This window comes from Ixodes scapularis, unplaced genomic scaffold (genome assembly GCF_016920785.2).
Source record: "Ixodes scapularis isolate PalLabHiFi unplaced genomic scaffold, ASM1692078v2 ptg000729l_1__unscaffolded, whole genome shotgun sequence".
NCBI classification, from domain to species: Eukaryota; Metazoa; Arthropoda; class Arachnida; order Ixodida; family Ixodidae; genus Ixodes; species Ixodes scapularis.
The window spans coordinates 138521-162453 of record NW_024610030.1 but is presented as its reverse complement, the minus strand read 5'-3'; the positions used below and the strand labels follow the sequence as shown (position 1 = coordinate 162453).

Sequence of the window (23933 nt, the reverse complement as noted above, 5' to 3'; positions counted from 1 at the left end):
GTTACGTGGTATATATTCCTGTTTTTTTTTCCATAGTTATTGTTCTGTCATTCATTGCTTTTTTTCCTCAATTTTCCTTGGACGCCATTTCGTCATGGCTTTGATACCATCAGGGCTTCGTCAGCCCTTTCCCTTTCGCTTCCCTTTCGCCGCAATTGAATTTCCTGCGACAAGCTCTCCCGCTGTTTACTTACAGTGTACTGCTGCAAAACGGCTGGCTTCCAGACGAGCTACACTAACACAACCTAAACCAAAAGGCCTGGGCCTTTTCCCTTACACCCTCGTCACCAATGGATCCACGCAGTGCCAAAGAGTTTTCGTCAGCACCGCCGCTTGCGCGTAGTGCGCGACGCTAACACGTTGCTCTTATTTTACATCTTGCAATCAGGCACTTCTGTCAAAACCCAGACGTCTCCAGCATTATCTCTGACCCACAGTTCAAGCAGGATATGTGCTTTCCCTTACTTGAGAACAAACATAGATAAGGTTCGGCATATAGGGACAATGGCAGTAAAGTAGGCTGTTGACAGTCTCTGAATCTTTCGAGTTAGGCAGCTTTGCAGATGGCGGATCTCAGACTGCTACGATACATACGATTTATTCATAAAACTAGCGCTTTGATAACGAAACGACTGCACTGTTAGTGCCCCTAGTCACGTGGGATTTTGAACTATGGAAACAGAACTATGAAATGTTTCCCAGCACGCTCTACAAATTTTGTAAGGAAAGTAATGCTTCAAGGATTTGGACATTATAAATTGAGCCGGTTTTTATTTATAAAAAAGTATTTTCAAGAGTAACTGCTCTAAGGAGTATTTTGCGCAAGGCTACACCAATACAATTTTTTTTCTCATTTAAAAAAAAAAAATTTGTAGGAGTTCAAGCGAACCAACCAGTCTCCCTCGTAAAGCCCCTACGGGCCTTGAAGGTACCTGTAAATAAATAAATATATTTCAAATAAGAATCTTAAAAAAATTCAAAGAAATAATAAATAAAATGTATTCATACAATAGGTATTGTTAAAGAACGGACTGCGGCAATTGGTTCGTGCACCTGACGTCACGATTGAATTCAATATAAATACGAGCAACTATTCGAAAATATACCATGCGTATTACGCCTTGCATCATTTATAAATGGCCGTTCGACTTTCGACTCTTCTGTGCTTTATGGCTGCGGCCATAATTCAAATTCCTGAAGCGCAGTCAAGAACAACACGGACAAGATACGATGCTGCGAGGGTAAGCACTCAGGTCCTTTTCCTGGAAACGAAATTATTTTGATCTCGAGCTACTAATAGCCATAAAATAAACCTGAGGTCATATATTTTGTGTAAACGAGTTCAATCTCTCAGAGAGTGTAAAATTTAATGAATCTACCAGATTTACGCAATATTGTTAGTAAAATTGTGTGCAATATTTGTCGTGCTTTAGAATACTGCACTTAAAAGTACCATACTAAAAAAATTCGGCAGTTCTACGGAGTGTTCGGAATATATATTTAGAAGTGAAAAAGACAGTCAATGTATCACTATAGTACTTTTCTCGTAGGTACTTCAGTAGACAAAATTAAACGAAACTCCCGTGTGTCAAACCATTATGGGGGCGCAGCTTCAGCTAAACTACACACCGGCCGATGCCACATTAGGCTTCCTTTTTGAGATTATCACGACCTTCGTTCTGTTCTTTGATCTGCTTAACATATTTATTCTTTGTTTGTTATCGCAGTACGAGCACTGTTTTTCTCAGAAAGCGAGAATTGAATGAGAAGCGGAGTTCGGGCAGTGTGGCATTTTTTTAAAATTCGATTTGTTCTACAAAGTCGTAGAAAAACAAAGGTTTTTCTCTGCGTGCTTTACGGCAACCGAAGGATTGGAATATTTTCAGACTTTCCATCTTACCCTTGCATCTCATTACTGTCGACTCCCATTTGTGAAGCAAAACGTCGTAACAAATCGGAAGTTGGTAAACGCTGCTCACCCAGTGGTGGTATTAGTCGCGCCTCACAAGTTCCTGTCTAAAACCCTGACGACAGAAATACGCTGAGCTTCTTGCTTATACAAAACAAATCTTAAAATACTAGGACAGCTACTTCAAAAATCCTTCGGGTGGAAGTGTACGCCGTACTCTCCCTAATACATATTAAATTGTTTTATTGATCGTGCCTTTCAGCGAAATTTTACGGCCGTCGTGTTATCATTCATAGTACCTAAGTCCTTCAATACTTTGCTGGGCCCTGATCTACACAGTGTAACCAAGAGACCGGACGATCGCCGCCTGCTCCGATTGGTCGGCGGTGTGCCGCTGACCAGTCGGTGATGCCCGGCCCCTTGGTTCCGCCGTATATATTAGGGCCCCTGGCCACGATACTTCTCCGTAACACTACACTGTTAGCAAAAATAACACGCCCAGACGTGTAAACTGTTGTCCCATAGCGGACACGTCGAAACGTGTTCGTTTTACACGAGGCCATCCTCCCAGCGCAAGCTTTCGCTCCACGCTCCGAGCTGAGACGCGTTAGCCCACTCGGCCACTCCCTCCTCTGGGCGCGTTAGTTCTCGTTCGATGTCTTTTATACACAGTAAAGTCTCCAAGCGGTGGACGTAGCTACTTGCAAAGGTACGTACGTGCGTTGTCGGCGGTCGGCGGCGTCGATAGCTTCAACAAGCCGCTAGACAAAAAAAAAAAAACGAATGCCGAACTCACATAGATAAATAACTTGAGCAAACTATTTAGAATCGGGCGGTAACCTGCGCCACCTATAGAGATTTCTAGCAGCCTGTTTTAAAAAGAAAGACGAGTCTGTTAACACGCGAACGACCACGACTACGCAGCAACCCTACATACAACGCAGGCAACACAGCACACAGCTACACAGCACCGATATGTACACAAACACAACAACCGACACTACGCCCGACACTTCCTACTCGATGTCCATTTCTCCCCGCGGCGCATATAAGCTTGACATGTGCGGGTGAGCTCTTTGGTCGCTGACCATTACAGATTTATAGAAGAATACACAAAACACAGCGCAATGGACAGCCGTGTGTTAGAACTGTTTGCATTTAAAAAGTATGGAGGCAAAATCTATAATGTTAGTCCGTTGCAATAAATAACTATATGTTAACAATAAATCTTAAACCGGTCATGAAAAAGTTCAATTTTTTGTTATTTTCTTGCTTGACCAGTGTTATGAGCAGTCCGACTAGCTTGAATCAGATAAGAAAACAAATTATTGGGATTTTGTCATTACGTAAACAATATTAAATGAAAATGATCCTTGCGCAAAGCATTTTATATATATTTTTGTGAAGGACATCCGGACATCCGCCCAACACTTCACTTCCGCTAGTTGCAGCAGTTGCAGTACGGGAGCAGACGCCTTCACTTTTGGGGCGTTTTGATGCAGTTTGTTGTCGTATGTCGTGTCGGTGTCGAGAAGAGCGGTGGGGCTTGGGAGTTTGTGACCGGTGTTATTCGTGAACACTGGTGTGGGGCGCTGATGTGTCTTTTTTTTATACTGCCACCACCCCGAACTTTGAAGATACACGGGCCCGTAGCAGTGCATTATGCTGAATCGCGAGCTCCTTCTCTGTTGACGTCTCTTTCCTGGTACCACTCGTGGGAACTGCAAGCGTTTAAACAGTGTGCACCGTCTCGCCTACATCCCCGGTGACGTACTCGACCTGTTGAAACTTATTGCTTCCGTCATTTTAGAGTACGGAAGGCAGTTATCTCGTTGGTCTGGTTTCGGTTATAAAAGCAAGGCAAAACGCTCGTAGTTCCCGCCCTCAGTACACGTTGGACATCTTCCACACTTTGACACCGGATAAATGGAAGAACGAGGATTTACATTCACTTCCGAGGTTACTCTCGCCGCTTCCTCACCGTTGAGCAGCAGGATGAGCTGGCGACAAGCCGCGGATGAAAGGCTTGAGCATCAACAGCCCAAGCGCACTCGGTGCCGATGCGGGCGACGCGGGTTTCTGTCAACCGGGAGGCTAGCACAAACCGTGAACGCTCCAGCTCTTCGTCATGACACGGTGTTGCAGAGAGCAGGGTAATATACAGTTACACGGATCACCGAAGCAAATGACTGCTATCTTAAATCTTGGCTTGTGATTGCGCCTTTGTAGTAGATCATCTTATTCGTTTTGCTGGAGAGACGCAAACGACGGTCATAACAAAATCGCTTGCATATTCCGCATATCTCACAAAAAGCATTTACCTTGTCACCTTACGAAAAGCGCGAAACACGGAGGCCGCACCGTCCTAAGCTTCCCGTTTTTTACCTGCTTTAGAGCAGTTTGTACCTGCTAGTAGATATGCCTACTGAAACTGAAACAGGGCAGTGCCAGAGAGAAAGAGACAAAGTTGGGAAAGCTTGCTCGCTCTCCAATTTCTCAACTCTCAAGTGATTGTACCATAATAAATGCACCAACGCGTCTTCCAAAATAAGGAAAGAGCACTACGTTCACAACATAAAAAATGGTCTCAGTACATGCATCTGTGGGCAGGTAGGAAACCTTGCCCTAATTTATTCACGCCGCATGATTGGCGCAACAAACTCGTTGCAGGACCGAATCATCTACTCGAGCAGTGTGCGTCGCTATGCAAACGCAGTCCAACACGAAGCATAAAAAACGGCAGATTTAAGACAACAATCCGGAGTTCATTATTCGATTAAAACAACGTAATTTTGTTGAAAACGCCCGCTGCTTTTTACTCACGGTATGTGTCGGGATACTTCCACAGTTTGAAACGGAACGAAGGAAGATTTACTTTTAAAAACGCTCGCTGCGTACTCCCGGGCCAGCTGGACCGGATCAGCTGACGACGACGGGACTATACCCGTTGAACCTCCACCACGCAACAAACAATTTGCGCTCCGTGTTAAAAGCGTGGTTCAAACAGACCCGGAATACAAAGCACCGCACCCTACACGACGAATGTTTCAGCTCTTTTTCGCATCGCCGGGTTGCACCAAACAGAACGAGATCGCCGAAGTCAACGCCGCGCTGTCGTGAACCTTAGCTTGTGGTTGCGAACTCGTGGACCTTGTGACTCCCTTCGCTTTCAAAGCACACACGACGATTACGAATGCTACTTTCCGTCTTCCAGGAACATCACAGGGGAACTTCTCCGGTCACGTCTTCACTATGTGCTCGCAAACTCCGAAGCTCTATGCGAAGCTTCTCGCGTCCCGTCAAACCAAAATAGTAGCGGCGCCATGCGTACTTGCCAGATTTTTTCCGGTTAAACAAAAACAACGAAAGCCAACCGGCGCTTGCTTCCAGCTTACATCGGCGTTGCGTTTGCGCCGTGGCCAGATCGCTTGCAGTTGAAGGTTGAAGCAAAAACGAAACCAACTGCAATGTCACGTGTTCACATCGAGGACACGCTTTTTATATCCGTTTTAACTGTTTGGAACGAATAATTAGACCCATGGCTTTATTTGTGGTGTCTAAGAAACTGTTATCAGGACCCCTAAACTAAATATTAACATGGGCGACATGAGGAAAGCCGCATTGCCATCGACCAGAAGATGGCGGCGAGCACGGTAAGCGCGGGTTTCGCCAACGTCCTGCGACATGGCGCAATTGCTTTTGGTGCATATCCGTCTCCGAGACATGTTTCTTTCCGCGGCATTTGTCTCGACGGTCCTTTCTAAGTGTGTCCCAAGCATTCCGGTGCTTCGATAGCCGGCAATGCCGCGGTCGTCGCCGGGGGCGATGCGTGTTATCGAGGTCGGCTACACGGTTATGCGTGTATGACCGAACCAAAACACGTTTCTTACAACCTCGCATGATTTCTGAACGAATTATCCGTTACTCATCGTGTAAATTTATGGTAATTTGTGTAAATATCGTGTTTTTCACCCCAAATATTCGCCAAATCCACGGGACTCGCTAACAGTGTACGGAGAGCTTGGTACTCTACAACGCGCGACTCTGGCGTCGGCAATGGGGCTAAGAACCGCCAAATAGAACCTCTGGAAGTCTTTGCAACCATGTGTTTTGGAATTTCTAACCCCCTCTGAATGAGCTATTCATAGAACGCTGTGAGGCGTCGTCGCACCGAAGGCAGTTCTTGTTAATGCAAGCCTCTTCGGCGTTTTAATCTCAATCAACTGGTCAAACTTCTAAATATACAACAATCTCCAAAATAATATTAGTTCCACTCCTTTTTCTTTTCTCGAAATGGTCGATATCTGAATGCCCCCATCGTACTCAAAATTCAGCGCAGCGAGCAGCACCATCAAGCAGATCTACTGAGCCCCCTTACACTCCATTCCTTTTTCATGCAAAAGCATCGTTTTGTTTGAAAACAAACGAAAAATAGCCTATTTTATCAGTTCTCTTCTTAGACATCAGTAACTATAGTAAACAGTGCTTGCATACAGCGATCAATTACAGATGTACCAAGATAACAACGTACGAGAAATTAAAAAAAAGAAAGTTGTAATCGCAAATTTTGAAGGTCTTACTCCGAGTTTAGTTACCTAAAGGAAATGGGCCCGCGGAAAGAGTGGCGCCCCTGGCGACAGCTTTCGTCATAAATCAAACATGGGCCGAAGTTTCGTGACGAATTGCGCTATTGAAGGACTTTGCTGGTATTGAATATTTGTGGTTTATTTTTCTCACGTGGCATCCGGTATAATTAATGCAGCAAATCCACTACAGTTTTAAAAATGGAAATTAAGTGACATAAAATAATTATGTCATGGCAACACACTACGAGACTTTAGCTGTCACAGTGCTCTGACAGGCCTCTAACATCAAGAAGCATTCATTATTTTAGGCGAAAGGCTTCACCCTGAGTTAGCTTTACTGCAGAATACAAAGGCAGCTAATCACGGCGAACAACAGAAGTGTTCAAGTGATTGGCGAAACTCAAAGTTCAATGATACTAAAATGATTAGCTGATATCGAAGACAATTTTTTGTGGGGCCATCTACTCGAGGTCTACCGAAAACGCGTGCCTTTCATAATTTTATTTGTTCTGTTCTAGGAGCTAAAAGAGCGATTCGGTGAGAAATATTATCTGATGCAGCGCTCACAGCTCACTGACAGAAAAATGGGAAATAGTGCCAAATGTGTCTCCGTGTTGAAATTGGCTCCAGTTTTTGGGGAAACAAGTATAACTGCCCAAATCTCAATCAAGCAAAATCGGGCCAGCGATCCCACGTAAGTATAGCCATCCCGCACATCGTAAACTCGAGTGGTGTATATGTTTTGCTTAAAGAGTCAAGGTCCAACGCGCAATAAAAATATGTCATGTGGCCCCCACCGATCAAGTGGCGCTCACTTCAAATATATTAGCGTCTTACATCGGTGACCGGTTAAGAACCCAGCAACTGCTTTGAGTCTAGCACGCACTTTTCTTCAGCCGGGCTTTGGCTGCGCGTTTGACAAAGTGTTATCCATGGCAGGGACCTCGCGCTCGAGACTCAGTATCTACAGCGTTCGTAACCTGTCAGCGACTGTGCACGTTTCCATTGTTTATAAATCAGAGCACACACGTTTTTAATCACAAACACAGCAATGAACGCGAGTCCTCATGCGCTTTCATGGAAATGTGTATTTTCGGTGAGAAGCTCGCGAGGTGCACTTCTGTTTTCCTCACTCTGGGGCAGTTAGTGCACGTGCTATACACGCGGTTATTTCTTTTTAATTTTGATAGAAAATAAAAGCTTGCATTGCACATCTTGCACCGCAGAACTTGAACGATAGACGCTTTCAGGCAGCTGCGCATGGGCGCCGCCATAACTGACCTTCAGTTTTTGTTCCGTATTATTCCGTTCGCTCCACTTCATCATTACCACAGCAGGATCGGTTATTGCCATTTTAAGTGTTACTGTTGTCGTGATAATTCGGATTGACCACACAGAGAGAGACAGAACAGCACCAGCGAGCTGGGTTAAGCACGCGCCCCCAACTGGCTGCCCCCTCTCGGGGTATATTGAAACGCATAAACCTGATTATTACCACATCCCCCTTTCTCTACAATGGGCTTGAAACTAGTTTCTGAATCTCTGCGGCCGAATGATTCGTCGCCCAGCTCTAGTGAGAGTGTAGGGCTCCTCTTCCCTTGTGCCGGAGTCGACGACAGATTCTTCCGGAGCGAGAGCCGGAGCTGGACCTCCCTCTGGATCAAGTACCTGTTCCGATGTCGGAGTAGATTCTTCCGGACCGAGAGCCATAGGTGGACCTCCCTCTGGGTCGAGTACCTGTTCCGATGTCGGTTCTTTGTCCTTAACGCACGGGGTCTGGACATTCTCGCCTGGATTGATCACTTGTTCGCATATCGTTTCTTCGTCTCCATTGTATCCGGTTTGAGCACTCTTTCTCGGTGTTTGTGCTGGGACTAAATGGTAGGTATTCCGGACGAGTTGTCTAGACGGTGTCTCCACCACGAAAGATCTAGGGTTGTTCGTTTTCCTCACAATCTGCCCCGGCGTGCCAGGGTCTCTGACCCAAACAGAGCCACCGATGGACGGCTCCTTGTGGCAGCTTGCTCCGTGCCGTTGATTGTATCCTTGGGCCTGCCTTCTTTTCTCTTCCTTATCTTTTCTTCGGAAATCCGCGTGGTTTGGCATTTTAGGGGTTAACATGGATGGCAACATGGGCAAAGTTGTACGTAGTTGCCGTCCCATGAGTAGTTGAGTTGGACTATATCCGCAGGGGCCTGGTGTAGTTCTGTAGATCAAAAGTGCCAGCTCTGGGTCTTCGGCCTTTTTCAGGATGTCTTTGGCAACTTTTACCATGCGTTCTGCTTCCCCGTTACTCTTGGGATAGTGTGGGCTGCTTTTTATGTGGCGAATCTGGTACTTTCTTGTGAATTCGTCAAAACTCTTGGACGCGAACTGCGGTCCGTTGTCTGACCTGAAGACCTCCGGTATCCCATGGCGGGCAAACACAGACTTTAGGTCCGCCACAATCGCTTCCGATGTTGTTTGCTTCAGCAGACACACTTCTATAAATCTGGAGTAGTAATCTACAACTACAAGGTAGTGCTTGCCGTTCAATTCAAAGAGGTCGGCTGCAACACGTTGCCATGGATAGTCGGGGAGCTCCGATGCTATCATAGGTTCCACTTTTGGGATGCGCTCTTGGATGCAGCTTGTGCAGTTGGTAACCACTTCTTGCAACTGAATGCTGAGTCCTGGCCACCACACTGACATTCTTGCTCGTTCTCTGCACTTGGACACTCCTTGGTGCCCTGCATGTAATTGGCACAGCACTTTCTCTCTCAATAACTTCGGGATTACTAGCCGATTGTCTTTCACGAGGAGATCGCTCTGTACCGTGAGGCTGTCTTTATTCCTGAAGTAAGGAGCGATCTCAGGTGGGATGTCCGTCTTGTGGGGCCAGCCCTTTGCACAGTACTCTCTTAACTTGCAACATACAGGATCTTGACTCTGAGCAGTGCGTATTTCGTCCAGATAGTGACTCGTAGCTGGCAGGAAGCTTGTCACAAGCTGGACGTACGCCTCTAACTCCTCTTCCATCTTCTCCGGGGGCTCTACTGGGGATCTCGAGAGAGCATCTGCCGTCCATAAATCCTTCCCGGGTACATGTTCTATGGAGTAGCAGAAACGCATGAGTCTAAGCTTGAACCTCTGGATTCTTGCAGGAATGGTATTCAACTCTCGGTCACCCAATAACGCAATTAGGGGTTTGTGGTCCGTTTGCACATGAAACTTGGTTCCTATCAGGAACTTTTCAAAGCGTTCGCATGCCCAAGTGACCGCATAAGCCTCCTTTTCTATTTGCGCGTACCTTCCTTCCGTCTCACTCAGTCCTTTGGATGCAAAAGCGACCGGGCTCACCAGTCCTTGTCGATCCTTCTGCAACAGCACTGCGCCTAGCCCATACGCCGAGGCGTCTGCCGACACTATCAGCTGCTGTCGGGGATCATAGAGTGTCAGCGTTGTAGCTTCCGTGATGTCTCGCTTCACCTGGTCGAATGCTCCTTGCTGCTGGGCGTCCCAGTTCCATTCTGCGTCCTTTCTGAGAAGATCTCGAATGGGTTTTAGCTTCTCCGACAAGTTGGGTATAAACCGTCCAACCTGGTTAGCCATGCCGATAAACTGACGAACTTTAGTAACGGTGTCCGGTGCCCGGAAGTCCATGATTGCCTTCACTCTTTCGGGGTCTGGCTGGATCCCTTCCGCACTCAGGATGTGTCCCAAGAACTTCAAAGATGTTTTTGCGAACTCGCACTTGTCGTTAAGTGTGATTCCCGCAGCATTCAGTCTCGAAAGGACCTCCTCCAGCCTCTCGTCGTGTTCTTTGAGATCTCTTCCCGTGATCAAAATGTCATCCATGTGACACAACACTCCAGGTATCGCCTCAAGAACTTGATTCATACGTCTTTGGAAGTGCTCAGGCGCCGAGGAGATGCCAAAGGGGAGCCTTTGGAAACAGAACCTGCCAAAAGGGGTTATAAAAGTTGTGAGCAGCTGTGAGTCTTCAGCCAATTTCACTTGCCAGAAACCCGCTTTGGCATCCAACTTCGAAAAAACCTTAGCGCCAGCGAGACGCCCCAGTGTTTCTTCTACCGACGGGAGCACAAGCTTCTCCCTTTCGATGCACTTGTTGAGGTTTGTCAGGTCAACACAAATCCTGACTTCCCCACTTGATTTGGGGATCACCACCATAGCTGAGCACCAGGGAGTCGGCTCTACGACTTTCCTAATAATGCCGTCTTTCTCCATCTCCGTCAGCTGAGCCTTGACCTTATCCGACAAAGCCAAGGGCACTCTCCGTGACGTGTTTACTGACACTGGGCTTGCACCTGCCTCGAGCTTGATGAGGTAGTCACCTTTCATTTCTCCGAGACCCTTGAACATTCCTGGGAACTTTTCTTTGTACTTGGCACCTGGGTCTGCTGTAACCGCTTGCAGCAGCTGTACAATCTTTAGACCCGTACTCGCCCGACGGCCCAGCAGAGGTTCTTCCAGCCCTTGGATAACATACATCTCATCTCGGACGCTGTTGTTTCCACAGCTTAGGGTGGCTTGAACCTTTCCCAACACCTCCAGTGGCTGTCCGCCGGCACCGTAGAGTTTCACTGCAGTGGGTCGTACTGCACTCACATCTCTAACAGCCCTCAGTGGCACCGCATTTACATCTGCCCCGGTGTCAATCTTGAAAGTGATTGGCTTTCCATTGACGCTGAGCTCTTTTCTCCATGCTGATGCACTGCTACCCTCCTTGAGTGCGCCCAGTGACCATCTTTCCAGTAAAGGTTCATTCTTTTCTGTGGTGACTTCACGTAGAGTTTTCTTGTAGCACATCTTTTGCCAGTGGCCTTTCTTGCCACATGAGTGACATTTGGACGTGGATGCTGGGCAGTTGCTCTTTTCATGAAAGCTTTGTCCGCCGCACTTCCCGAAACCGTGTAGCGGGCTCTTCCACCCCGCAGTCTCGTTTGTTTGGTCTCCGGAACTGGAGCGGCTTTTACTCGACGTTTTCCGGAGGGCGTCGACAGACAGTTCTTCTGCTGGGTTCTCCTGGCGCACGACAGCCTGCTGCCTTCGTACGGCTTCCTTTTGTCTCGCCTTTTGTAACGCCTTCTCCAGGGTGAGTTCGGGATCAGTTTGTAACGTCTCTGACAGCTTCCCGTCCTGTAAGCCGACCACCAGGCGGTCGCGCACCAATTCTTCTTTGAGCGCTCCGTACCCGCAGTGGGCCACCAGTCTGTGTAGGGCCGTTACGAAGGCCTCGACGGTCTCGCCAGGTTCTTGCTTGCGTTGATGAAACCTCGCTCGCTCGTAAATAACGTTTCTTTTTCCGATGCAATGATTTTGGAATACTTCCAGCACCTTTTCGAAGTCCACTTTGTCTTCTTCCGTCAGCGTTGCTGCGGCGAGTATGTCCTCGGCATCTCCCCCTAGGCAGTAGATTAGAGCGTCTACTTGAGCTGCTCCTTCTTCCTCCATGAGTCGCGAGACCCTTCTGTACCTGAGGAAACGACTGGACCAGGCCGTCCACTCCTCTGGGCGTTGAAAATCGAACGCCGTCGGTGGCGCGAAACCGAAGGCTGGCCTGGTTTCCCGATGCTCGCCCGCCGCCATCTTGACCGGTTGCGGTTAAGTGTTCGCAGCTAGGCTTAGCTCTTTGCCTCTGACGTACCCGGACTTCCTGACCGTTTTCTTTCTTCCCAGTCAGACGCCTCCTCCGCTGTGACCGCCGCTCGTCACGCCTGCCCTTTTCACTGCTGTGGCCGCTCGTATCCCACTTCTGACACCATGTCGTGATAATTCGGATTGACCACACAGAGAGAGACAGAACAGCACCAGCGAGCTGGGTTAAGCACGCGCCCCCAACTGGCTGCCCCCTCTCGGGGTTTTATTGAAACGCATAAACCTGATTATTACCACAACTGTGACCTTCTCCCCAGCCTAGGCTTTTGTGGAGGCTCGTCAACGCCCGCTTCAGTGGCTCGGCATCTCGGTAAAACAAGAGAAGGTCGGCTATGGCGGCTCAATCTGGCGCGTGCTGAAAGCGTCTATACTCACACTGGGTTGTGAAAAAAAAAAATCCACCAGGCGCCGATACCCTAACTTCTCGCCGCATTCGCAGGCGCTGTTCAGAGCGCAGGCTAAGAACGAGATCAGATTAATGAGTTGCTAAGACCGGCGATCTTGATGGTGTGGAGTGCACGCTGTAAAAGAAGTGTGCGAGCTCGCCATCAGCACGCGCTCAGCAGTCGCGCACACAGCTATGGCCGCCAGTGAATACTCCCTGTAAGATGGCAGCTGCGAGATGCTTTTTGTGGGTCGGTTTATACCTCGATACCATGATGCTTTGAATGTGGCTCGAACTGCCTAATAATGGTACGACTGTATAAACCAGGAGTCACTTCAATACTGTAATACCCTTAATGGTCGCGAGTCCTTAATTTTCACAAATATCGCGAAATCAAAATTTCGTGAAATTGAGGGGCTCCCGAAAATTTCAATCCCTAAGACTATCAATGCAGGTGTCTGGAATTCCGAAATTTAGTGGCCGCGATTGTGTCCTCTGTAACCGATTCACGAAAACTGGGGGGCATGAAAATGAAGGGTTTTACAGTGTCTAGAACTGACCTTCTGGTTTCCTTCATCACAGTATAGCTGACGTTTACGACATCAGAATTAGACATTTCCCATGCGGATGTTTAAATAAAAACTGCTGGAAGCGTTACAAAAGCAATCTAGTCTTTAAAAAGATAATATCATCGTGGCATACTTTCTATAAAAATAATGTTAACACTCCCGCGAATTGCATCCATTTTTTTTTTTATTTATTATGCCAGGGGTACGCGAATCCCCGAACCAAACGAGCCTCTGCACGGTTTTCCTCCTCTGCACGCATAAAGACGGGAACCTGACCTTCCTATCCTAGCTTGAGCAGTCGTGATGCCTCGTCCGGGAAACGGGTGCGACGTGTTCTATCGTTGCTGAAGCAATCACAAATAGATAGCTACAGTGAGTTGCGCTTTTTACGCAGCTTGATTGGTCACACTGGCTCGTAGCGTTGGCTGCTTCTGGACGTAAGTTGAAGCGAAGTATAGGTCTTCCAACGTGCTGGAAGGCTACTCTTACCTCGATTCATTGCGGCAGCGGCGACGTAGCCATGATAATGGATCAGATTGGCATATTGACGGGTTAGCGCCCAGGTTCGCGGCTCCTGCCCAGGCTTCGTCCGGACGTTTGCTGTCCAGCGTCAATGCTCATCGCATAACATCATGGCATCCCGCCAAAAAAAATAGATACTTGCAAAATGTTTTCGGGTGTTTCAAGCATTAAGCAAGTTACTCCCCATTGAACTATCAGGTTCAAATGAAATGCGAACGGTGGAGCGCGTGTCCGTCGGTACATGCTGCGCCTCCTGGAGGCCTCTTGAAATTGATAAAACTTGCGGGTTGGAGAGTAGGGTGCTGCGAGGGTGTGCGTCCTACTCCGACGTGTCTGACCCTCGCGCAGCACAACCCAGGCTTCAACGCTGCGCCGGTGATGTGCTTGAAGTTCCGTCGCACCCACCCACAGTGGCTCAGCATGAACCATGCGAGGAACATCGCCGCTCGCAGCAGGAGTAGACCGCTTGCGCGCGCGCGTCTGTGGAGCATTACCGCAGCGTCATGCTCCCTCCTAACTTGCGCAGTTTTGTTTCTTTCTTAATATGCGTTGTCATTTTCTTTTGAACAATATAGCAGAAAGTTCGCAAAATTCGACTGACGGGATAACAAGAGTGGACCCTGAACGGCTGCTGATGCCTCAGTGAAGTCAATCACTCGGCAGACTTTTATATGTCAGCTTCCAGCGCCCGCCCTGTGTCTCCTATAGTTCTTGTGTCTCGTGTATGGCGCTGGGGTTGCCAAAATGCAGATCCACCAGCTCCCGCATTTCCCAAACATTTGAAAAAAATGCTGTAACTTTATCACTGGCATTTTGCAGGCGGCCAGAACATCGTTCAGCGCTATCATCAAATGATCACTCTGTGCTTCAGAAGTGTGAAATAGTAGTTGAAGCAGGTTTTTGCCTACGGAAAACCTGTGGAGCTTGATTGACGACAGTCATCAGAACCACTCAGACGTGCTCGTGAAGGACCTAGAATGCATGGCTCCAACAAAATAGGCAAACAGCGTGGACGGGAAACGAGGCGTTAGTTTCCAGGTGGTATGTGTGCAAGCAGAGATAATGGAACAACCACAAATGCTGCAACAGGGTGTGGGCCAAAACTGTAAATTCAATAACATCGCAAACAAAAAATTACTTTGGCCCAATATTTGGGTTGGCATTTCAGCCATGTTACTTGGCGTGGTTTGCAAATTTTCAGAAAATTCGGGGTCTATAAACAGAACGCCGGAGTACCCCTTTAACGGGACAGTGATATATCTTCACATACAGTCGAGATTGCTAGTTTAGCTAAACAAAGAGAAACCTCTTTAATATTGTGTTCTTAGTTCATTAAACATATTTACAGAGCATCTATATAGGCACCTCTAGGAGACGTCCTTTTGAAATGGGTGAATGAGCCCGCTCTCTTGGGTCGCGAGCACATGCCACGCACGGTGGATCGCGAAATTATTCGCCGCCGACCACAGAGATTTTTCCTATCGTGTGATTGAAGTATATGATGAAATTATGTTAAATTGTCATGTCCCAGCAGATCACCACTTCTTCATGCCATATTTTATGCTTGTTAAAGCACCTAACTTCTCGACTGATTATTAAAATTTGTTGCTTTATACGTGTCTTATTGATACATACTTTAAGATCCGCACATATGCACCCCAGGAGAATATAATGGGAGGCAGTTAACTTCATAATTTAGAGTTGCAAACTGTTAAGCAATTGGCAAAATTTGTGTCCCTGATTTAAAAAATATTAATTGATAGTTTGCCCCTGATTAGAACAATTAATGGACAGGGACAGCATAAATACTTATTTTTTCATTAAACTTCTTGACTTTTGTAAGACAACGACGTGAATTGTCTTTTTAATGCAGTTACACTGGGTGAGAATACCTAGCCTATTTACTTTCCTTCTTAGCCGCAACATGCAGCATATGTCGGGGTCTTATAAAAGGTTACTAAAGCTGGTCACGCAATCTCGACGGATAAAACTGCACACTATTGATGCCACTGTCACGAGTAAGGACCCATTCACATATATGTGTTTGAGCGCGGTGCGTTCCGCATCGGCAAGTGGCTGTAGAACGTTGCGGAGAGCGTTTGCGCAAAGCTTGTAAACACATTCGCATTTTGCATGCAGTCCACCGCAGTTAACAGCCAAAAAGAATCCACTATCTTTGCCTGCGTCTTACGGGAAGTGAAATCCCCATCAAGACGACGGTTCCCGGCGACAGCGTCGACGCGGCTGTTCATGTGGGACAATCACGCTGGCATCAGCAACTTCTGTCCAGCTTGAATCCTCGCAGCCTCGGAATTACCACCCCTCGCAGAATTCCCCCCCACACACCCCAACGGGCAAAAGCGGGATCAATCTCCAAAAGGGGGAACCGAATGTACGTCAGAGATGAGTGCGGGCGAGCATGTGACCCACACTTTCTGATCTCGGCCTCTGATAAGTGACGCGATACTCCGCAAGGGCAGCCGCTCTGGAAGATGAGAACGGCTCTACTCTAATACGTCGCGCTGCGGGCGTTGCGCGACGGCGCGCATCGTACCACTAGGACGCCGCCTCCGGTCGTAAGGACGCTGTTCCGCACTAAAACGGGTTCAAACGCTAATGTTTGTCCGTTTGGCTTAGTTGGCTCCACACCACGTTGCATTTTCGTTGATCAAAATAGCATTCTACCATCCATTAACATTCAATTACGGCGATCACCCCACTTATGGAAATTTCTTTACCAGCCCACAAATGACCTACGAGGTAGAAACCCAACAGCCGCTGCGTTCTACAGAATCCGAGGATCCTCCAGCCAGCCTTGAGTCTTTTACTCGACACCCCCTCGGATTTCACACTGTCCTTTGTCTGTAAAGCGCAGGTTTCGCACCATTTAGTCATTTGTATGATGCACGGTAAATAGGCCTACTCATCATTCGTGACAATATAGTTACTTACCGTATAAACTGACTGAAATGCGAAACTCTAACAAAACTTCAATAAAAACAAAATTCCCCGACGTATCGAGACCAGCTCGATCCCTTGACCACGGGTGACTGTGGGTTGGAAGGAGGGGGATGCCGGTCTTGTAGGCCGGTTGCGATCGCTGCGCCCGGATTTTTTCACGAAGTGACGAAGCCCTGATACAGACGCTTGGGAGAGTGCCCGATGACCTTTTAATGTTACCGTTTGTTGTCTGGCTGTTCTAGGATTCTAGGTGCAAACGTTTACGCCAGTGTTGTTCCATGCCCAGGATCACGCTTTTGTCGAGTGTTACGCTGTGACTCAGTTTCGCTGCGTCCTTGCTGACATTCAGGTCAGCGAGGGCGCTGACTTGAACGTTGTTCTTCTTTACGTCGAATTTTCGGCGGCGGCAGCGATCCGGGAAGTTCTTGGTTTCCCCCACTTCGGTGACAGGGCAGTCCGCGCACGGGATGCGATACATGACGGCTTGGGCCTTCTCCTTTCCCGAGGGACGCGTCCTTCAGAAACATGGGATAGCAATCCCATGTTTCTGAAGGACGCGTCCGATGGACTCGCTCACGTTCCTCACGAATGGCAGGCACAGACGGCTCGAAGGAGCCGGGACTATAGAGAGACGGGGGGCGGCGCAGCTTCTTGTAGACTCAATTAATGAAACCTTAGGTGTAGCCGTTGTTTTGAAGGTCGGCCTTGAGCTTGTTGGCTCCTTCCCCGAAAGATTTTTCCGTCGAGCGTACGGACATGGCACGTCTTAACAGCGCAGTGACCACCGACTTTTTGTGGGTTGTGGGAGTGTAAGAGTCAAAGTTCAAGTGCCTTCCGGTGTGCTTCGGCCTCCTGTAGACCGAAAAGGACAGCCTGTTTTGAAGTCTTCTTCACATTGATGTCCAAAAGCGGAAGCGCATCATCTTTCTCGCGTTCCACCGTGAACTGAATAGCGGGTTCGACCATATTTAATTGTTAACAAAGACGGTCGATTTCAGTCTATTACACTATGCAAAAGCAGTCGTGTACATAACGAAGAAAGATATTCGGGTTCGGCACAAACATAGCAAGGGCTTGATTTTCAATACGTTCCATGGCAAGGTTGGCCGTAGTGACCGAGATAGCTGCTCCCCTAGCCGCGCCGCTTGTCTGGTTGAAGAGAAGCTTATCGAACGAGAAGTAGGTGTTTCTGAGGCACAGCTCCAATAGACGGCAGATCTCGTCAACGGACAAGCAGCTTCGGTCCGCTAGACTCGTGTAATTTATAAGCGCCGTCCTAGCCACGGAAAACGCAAGTGGCACCGAACACTGGTAAGCCTCGTCGGCGTGTACTTGAAGCCCATTGACGGGTCGATGAAATGAGTAGAGTTCATTACGTACGTGGGTGTGTTGCCGGTGAGCGGGTACATCAGCTGGTGCAGTTACGTCGACACTGCGCGGAGCGGGGATGTGGTTAAGTCAACAATGGGACGGAGTGGCGCACCGGACTTGTGGATCTTGGGAAGGCCGCAGGTTGCTTGGGCAGACCCATTTCGGCTTATCAGCCTAAGGTAGAAACCACGAACGTCCGGGTGTTTCTTGCAGATGATGGAGAATGTCCTGTTGACAGACTCCTGGATATTTGCAGTTAAGTCCTTTCACAGTGGCGTATGCGCAGAAATGTAAAGGAGTTTCGAATTTCATTCAGTCCATTATTTTCCTAACCAGACAGATTTCCGCCAAAGGTGTTCACTTACCGTAATGTAAGCATACAAATCATGGTTTGCGGCGACTAAATGCGAAAAGCTATTTCGGTCAGAAATTTTAATGACTCGTTGTTTTATATAAAATCTGAATTAGCTCACCTGCATGCTTTTGCTTCTTGCAAACGTTTAAATTTTTTTTTTATCCGTGTTTTTTGGTCGATTTATAAAATTGTATATCACCAAATCTCCGAAATATTTTTCAAGGGAAAACATAAAAGTAAAAATGACTGCCCACACGCCCGATGGAAATGCGATCAAAAATATGATAAGAACAACTAAGGTTCCGACGGCAGAATGTAAGTATGCAGACGCTTCTTAGCACACTCAATTAATATATAAAACGCAGTTTACCAATTTCCTTGTCAAAAAGTTTTCTGTAATTTATTTGAAGTGTTCACCGGGAGGTAAAGAATGAATCTAGAATTTTTTCTTTGAAATACCTACTAATGGTATCAGTAATCCGCAGGAGTAGCAACTCCCAATAGTTGTGTCACAGCGCTCATGACGCTTGTTAAATGCATTGTACCGGCAATACTTCCTGAGGTTATAAATTATTAACTTGCTTTGAACACTCGTGAACTTGACTATTTTGTGCGGAAAAATATAGTTTAGGACGCACACAAAAAAATGATACGATTACGACACAATTTATTCCCTAAGGCCGTTAATATAAGGCCTTTAAATCTGCTTTCATAATGACTCATTTATACTGTTACTGCTCTCAATCAGGACGGCCCAAGGAAGGTAAAGTCTGAATATTTAAGCAATAGGGTAAAATAAAAGTATATTAACGAACATAACGTCAACAAAACTCTACGTTCTCTATCCTAAACTATGATGCTTTCTTCCCTTTTTAAAAGCATCCAGACCAATCTCAATATATATTACGAAAAAGTGGTGTGACGCGAGTGTAGCTAGTGCACAAACAGGAACTTGTTTAAAAGGGCATTCACTTGAAGTAATTAAACGCATAGTGAGATTGGCAAATTTTAAGCATTATGAACTTTATTATGCAGCATAAAATTACATGTTTATTGTATCTTCAATGCTTCGCTCTTCGTGTGTTTTGAAACATTCATACGTTTTAAGGCCCGTTAACACACTTGCAACCGAGTACGACTGAGAGAAACAAAACCTGATGAAACCTCTTAAAACTTCTTAGGGCTAGAGAACATACTGGCACGCTGGCGCCATCTATGCGGTGACCCTGGAACTGCATTTCACAAAACTGAAGGTTTTGCAGGATTTCCGAGGTCAAATGAGCGCAATACCTATAAGAAAAACTAGTTTACAACGTTGACAAAATTTTTTTCGAGTCAAGAAAGAAAGGATGGTGCGCAAGAGAAATAGATGATATGCGGGACCGCCAAGTTCACACTGCTCCCCAGAAGATGTGCCAGTGTGTCCTCTCGTCGTAAGAGATATTAAAAGGTTCCAAGGCACTCGGTCTTAAGAAGTCGGAGGTGTCTGAACGGGCCATTCGAGTAAACCTAGAAGTACGCGGGAATACTCTACTTTGTGTACTACTCTTCCTATTTTCAGTACTCTACAATCAAAAGCTAGTATTTTCTGACGATAGAAGTTGCCGTGTTCTCACTTATGACTACCAAGGGGACACATGTAAGTTAAACATAACCTTCATGGGTTAGCTTACTTTTTTTGCGAATTTCTAAGGGATACAATTGATAATTATTTTATAAATGTAATTTGCCTTATCATTCCTAAATATGAAACTAGAAGAGCATTAAAGCATGCTTTATAAACAAATTTGTTTTTACGTTTAGTGCCCTATAAATCACTGTCGTTTAATTTTAAGATTTAACGAAAACAAATCCCACACTTGTTGATGCATTTAAAGGGACACTCACAGGGTATTTATGCTCACCGAGGTTTTTATTTCTACATAACGTATGAGAGCCCAACTACCCAGAACACAATTTGCGGCTCAAATTTTTGTTTTCTTTCCGCCCGAAAACCGCCGATCGAGAACTGGCCGGTTTGAGTCGTGGTCACATGCCGTGTTCTATGGTTTAGAGACAGCCAACAAATACCATCAAATTCGTGGGTCATCAAACGCACCCACTTAATACTACAAATAGAAAAGAAATATTTCTTTTGGCTTCTAAAAAGCCGCAACTACGTTAATTGAAGAAAAGTTGCACAGTCATGTGACTTCCGCCGACTCTCTCCTCCTCTATATTTCTTATCCCTCCCCAGTCCAGTTTCGTTTCCGGTATCGGTTTCAGGCTGTTGCCTTTTTTTTTTTCTTTCTTAAAAAAATACGTGACGCTGTAGCAAAATGTTGATTGGGTAGTCTTCGGACACCATAATTGATCGCCTGGCAAAAAATAAAACAAAAATAAAACAAAAAATAAAACAAAAACAAAACAAAAACAACATTCTAATCTGCACAGTAGCAGATTAGAATGTTGTTAACGCACGTGTCTTAATTCGCAGCCGATTTTTAACGCGAACTGAGGGGGGCGTGTATCGGGCTCAACCCAAGCACCTCTTTCAGAACGCTTAGGCTCAAAGGATTGCAGAGGTTGCATTTAAAGGCACGGGCCAGCAAAGTTTCGATGTCGTCTGATATCTTGGGCAGGCCACAGCAAGAGCCACCCGAAAAATGAAACACTTTTATTTGAGATAAAATAATATGACGAATTGCATTTAGCCGGAAACAGACAAGCACACAAATTTGGAATACTCATTTCGACAAGTCACACTTTCGCACGAGCATATTGCAACCAATTTACCTATTTATTTATTTAGATTAAATATACCGGCGGCCATCCTTAAGGGCCAAGGCATGAGTCAACGACTTCTAGGGCCTATTTCTCCTAAAAATACATATCTTTGCTTTTGACCCATTAAATAGAAATTAATTTATGTTTGTAATAAAGGTTTATTTTCTGTACACCGTAAAAAGTAATGGACAGGTTTTTTCTTAGTTTTACAGATAAGACATATGTTTACACATGTTCCTACATACTCGTAAACGCTGAGCTGAGGAAAATTAAAACAAAACAAAAAAGACGAAGACAGCTAGACTTTAAACTCTGCTGAAATTTATTGATTTGAGCACACCAATAAATGGACTTCAAGACACAGGAAAAGGATGGACAGAAGGAACCCAAGTGCATAAACAGGGAGCTTGCCGCATTCTACCAGACAGACTAAGCCACTGCCCAAGGTCAACATCTGGAAAAGAAGCCGTCTTCGACCACCGAACAACCACACACTCCCCAAGGTCGCGCCACGCAGGGAGCACTCGAGAGCTCCAAAGCCTGAAGGGCAATCCACACACTTGCGTTAAGTACGACGGAGTGCGAGGGTTGCTATGGCAAAAGCTGCGTCGGCTCCAACGCAATTGTTGCCATAGCAACCCTCGCGCTCTGTCGTACTTAAAGGGGCGGTGCAACGATTTTCGGACTTCGGTCAAAGATTTCTGGAAGTTGCCCCCTGACACTTCTGAAGTAAAGAACAGAAAACCGATTTCGCCTGCGTGTTTTAGTTGTTGCGTAAAAAAAAAAGATAAAGATTGGCATTTCGGGCACCCCTCAACTCACTCCCAGTCTTCAGGGTCACACCTGGTCGCACTCCCAGTGACGTCATTCGGAGTGCCGTGTAGCTTCCCGCGTGCTATCTCGGAGGACGCTTCCCCTCCCTCTCTCTGCGTACATTAGCGGACGTTAGGCTGCAGCTTAGAGCCGAGTGAGGTCACGTAATCTTACCGCTGTAGTTCCTTCGGCTGCCACTTGGGGCTGCAGGTGGGGGAAAAATCTCGGCTTTTGCTTTGCGATTATGCAGCGGAATCGCGACATTCGTAATGAAGGATGTGTTTTCTCTATCCTCTGGGACACGATAAACAACGTAAAAATGACGAGATGCAAATTGTTTTAATCATAAAATCGTTGCACCGCCCCTTTAACGCAAGTGCGTGAATCGCACTTAAAGGTTGGTTCACATACTTCAATGAGTCCGACGAAATGCGACTGCAACGTTAATCCTTTTTTGGATTGCTATGGCAAATAGGTTTTAAGCCGCTTACACTCGTTATTGCTGCTACGCGGCGCGGTCTTAAGAGGCTTCCGAACCGGTTGCAGTTGCCCTCGGTCTGGCACGACGCAAGTGTGTGAATTGCCCTTAGAGGGCTATTTACTGTTGATTTGGAGCACAAATCCAAATGTCATCAACAAATCTTGGAACCAATAGGTTATCAGTCCCCAAAGGAACCAACAAATTCTGTCATTTTCCTATCCAGAGTGTTGAGATGAAACTCCGACAATACTGGAGCCACCACCAAACCAATACATTACGTCGGTGTTTCTTTTTTCCATAATAGACTTACAAGTATGCCGTTTCCAAATCAGCTCTCCTGCACCCTCTCACTTCTTACATATACCTTTCAGATTGTCAATTGTGGCTGATTCATTCTGCAGTAAGAGGAGCTATCCCACGAGGTTGTAGCCATGCCTACGACCAGCACTGCCGGACAAAGCACAGTATCTTCCATGCCCAATGTCTATAACATTGCATCTCGCTCCACACACATTCAATTAAGAGTGAATATTTGTTTGTGAGTGTGTGAAGAATAAAGTTATAATTTCATGGATTTTGGTCTTATTTGTGGTCATTATATTTGATATAAATAGCAAAGGTCTGATCGTGAATAATCAACGTTTTATATATATATTTAGATGTCGATGCGCATATATGCAATATTAGTTTAAGATTTATCATCTAAAGAAACTGTCCGGAAACAATCATGTGTGCCATATCACGATACAATAAAAACATTAGTGCTAACAGTACTATTCTGACACAAAAAGCGATAAAATAAGTGAGATCTGCCTAAAAGACTGGGTGTAAATTCGGTTTTTTGCTAAATGTACTTATAACAATTGAGACGTAAAGGAGGAAGGAGAGCCATCACAGCCTGTCTACGTTTGGCAAGATTAAATCACTCTGTGACTGAGTAGCTGGTATCTGGCATTTATTTATGTGTGCAACGCTTTCACGACACTTCAGAAGAGTGGTGTTGTGGGCCAGTTAGTTTACCATGTATGATTAAAAGTTTCAAAAGGAACAGAATGACGAACAGGAACCAGAATAGGAAAGGCGCAACCGTACACTCACAGACAAGTTTTTAGAAAAGAAAGGTTCCAAACATCCACACAAAGTGTGCTACGACGAGAGCTGTAAAAGTTACTCATGAAATGTAATTAAGTTACAGTTATAGTTACTTGAGCAAATCTAATTAAGATACAGCTACAGCTACACAGTTAAAATTATAACTCGTTAAATTTAGTTACTAAGTATGCAGCAAAGTTACATAGCACTTACTTCAACCGAAACGCACAGGCGTACGAAGTTGCTCGACAATGATGCTCGGGGTACTTTCATGCAGGGATTCAAACCGTAACCGTAACCGAAACCGAAAATCGTTTAGGAACGAAATATTTTCAGTAGCCATAACCGGAACGAAACCGTTATATGAAATTTATAAAAAACATAACCGTAACCGTAACCACAAATTATTTACCGGTAACCGGTTTTAACTTTTAACCGATAGTAACCGATAGTAACCGAAAAAAT

General features: G+C 46.1%; 1 protein-coding gene across 1 annotated transcript; it reads left to right on the top strand.

Moving 5' to 3' along the window:
- Positions 1 to 1136: 1136 nt before the first annotated feature.
- On the top strand, positions 1137 to 22866 carry LOC120844549. The gene is made up of 5 exons (XM_040216376.1): positions 1137 to 1241; positions 7014 to 7189; positions 18540 to 18631; positions 19878 to 19955; positions 22748 to 22866. The coding sequence occupies exons 1-5, from the start codon at positions 1137 to 1139 to the stop codon at positions 22864 to 22866; spliced, it is 570 nt and encodes a 189-aa protein (XP_040072310.1).
- Positions 22867 to 23933: the final 1067 nt, after the last annotated feature.

What these genes read in the sequence shown, in the direction of transcription:
- LOC120844549 (XM_040216376.1), top strand. Translation starts at nt 1,137, where the DNA reads ATGGCCGTTCGACTTTCGACTCTTCTGTGCTTTATGGCTGCGGCCATA. An exon ending in CAAGATACGATGCTGCGAGG is followed by an intron (nt 1,242 to 7,013) that starts GTAAGCACTCAG and finishes GTTCTGTTCTAG; the next exon opens with GAGCTAAAAGAGCGATTCGG. An exon ending in AATCGGGCCAGCGATCCCAC is followed by an intron (nt 7,190 to 18,539) that starts GTAAGTATAGCC and finishes ATATTTTTCAAG; the next exon opens with GGAAAACATAAAAGTAAAAA.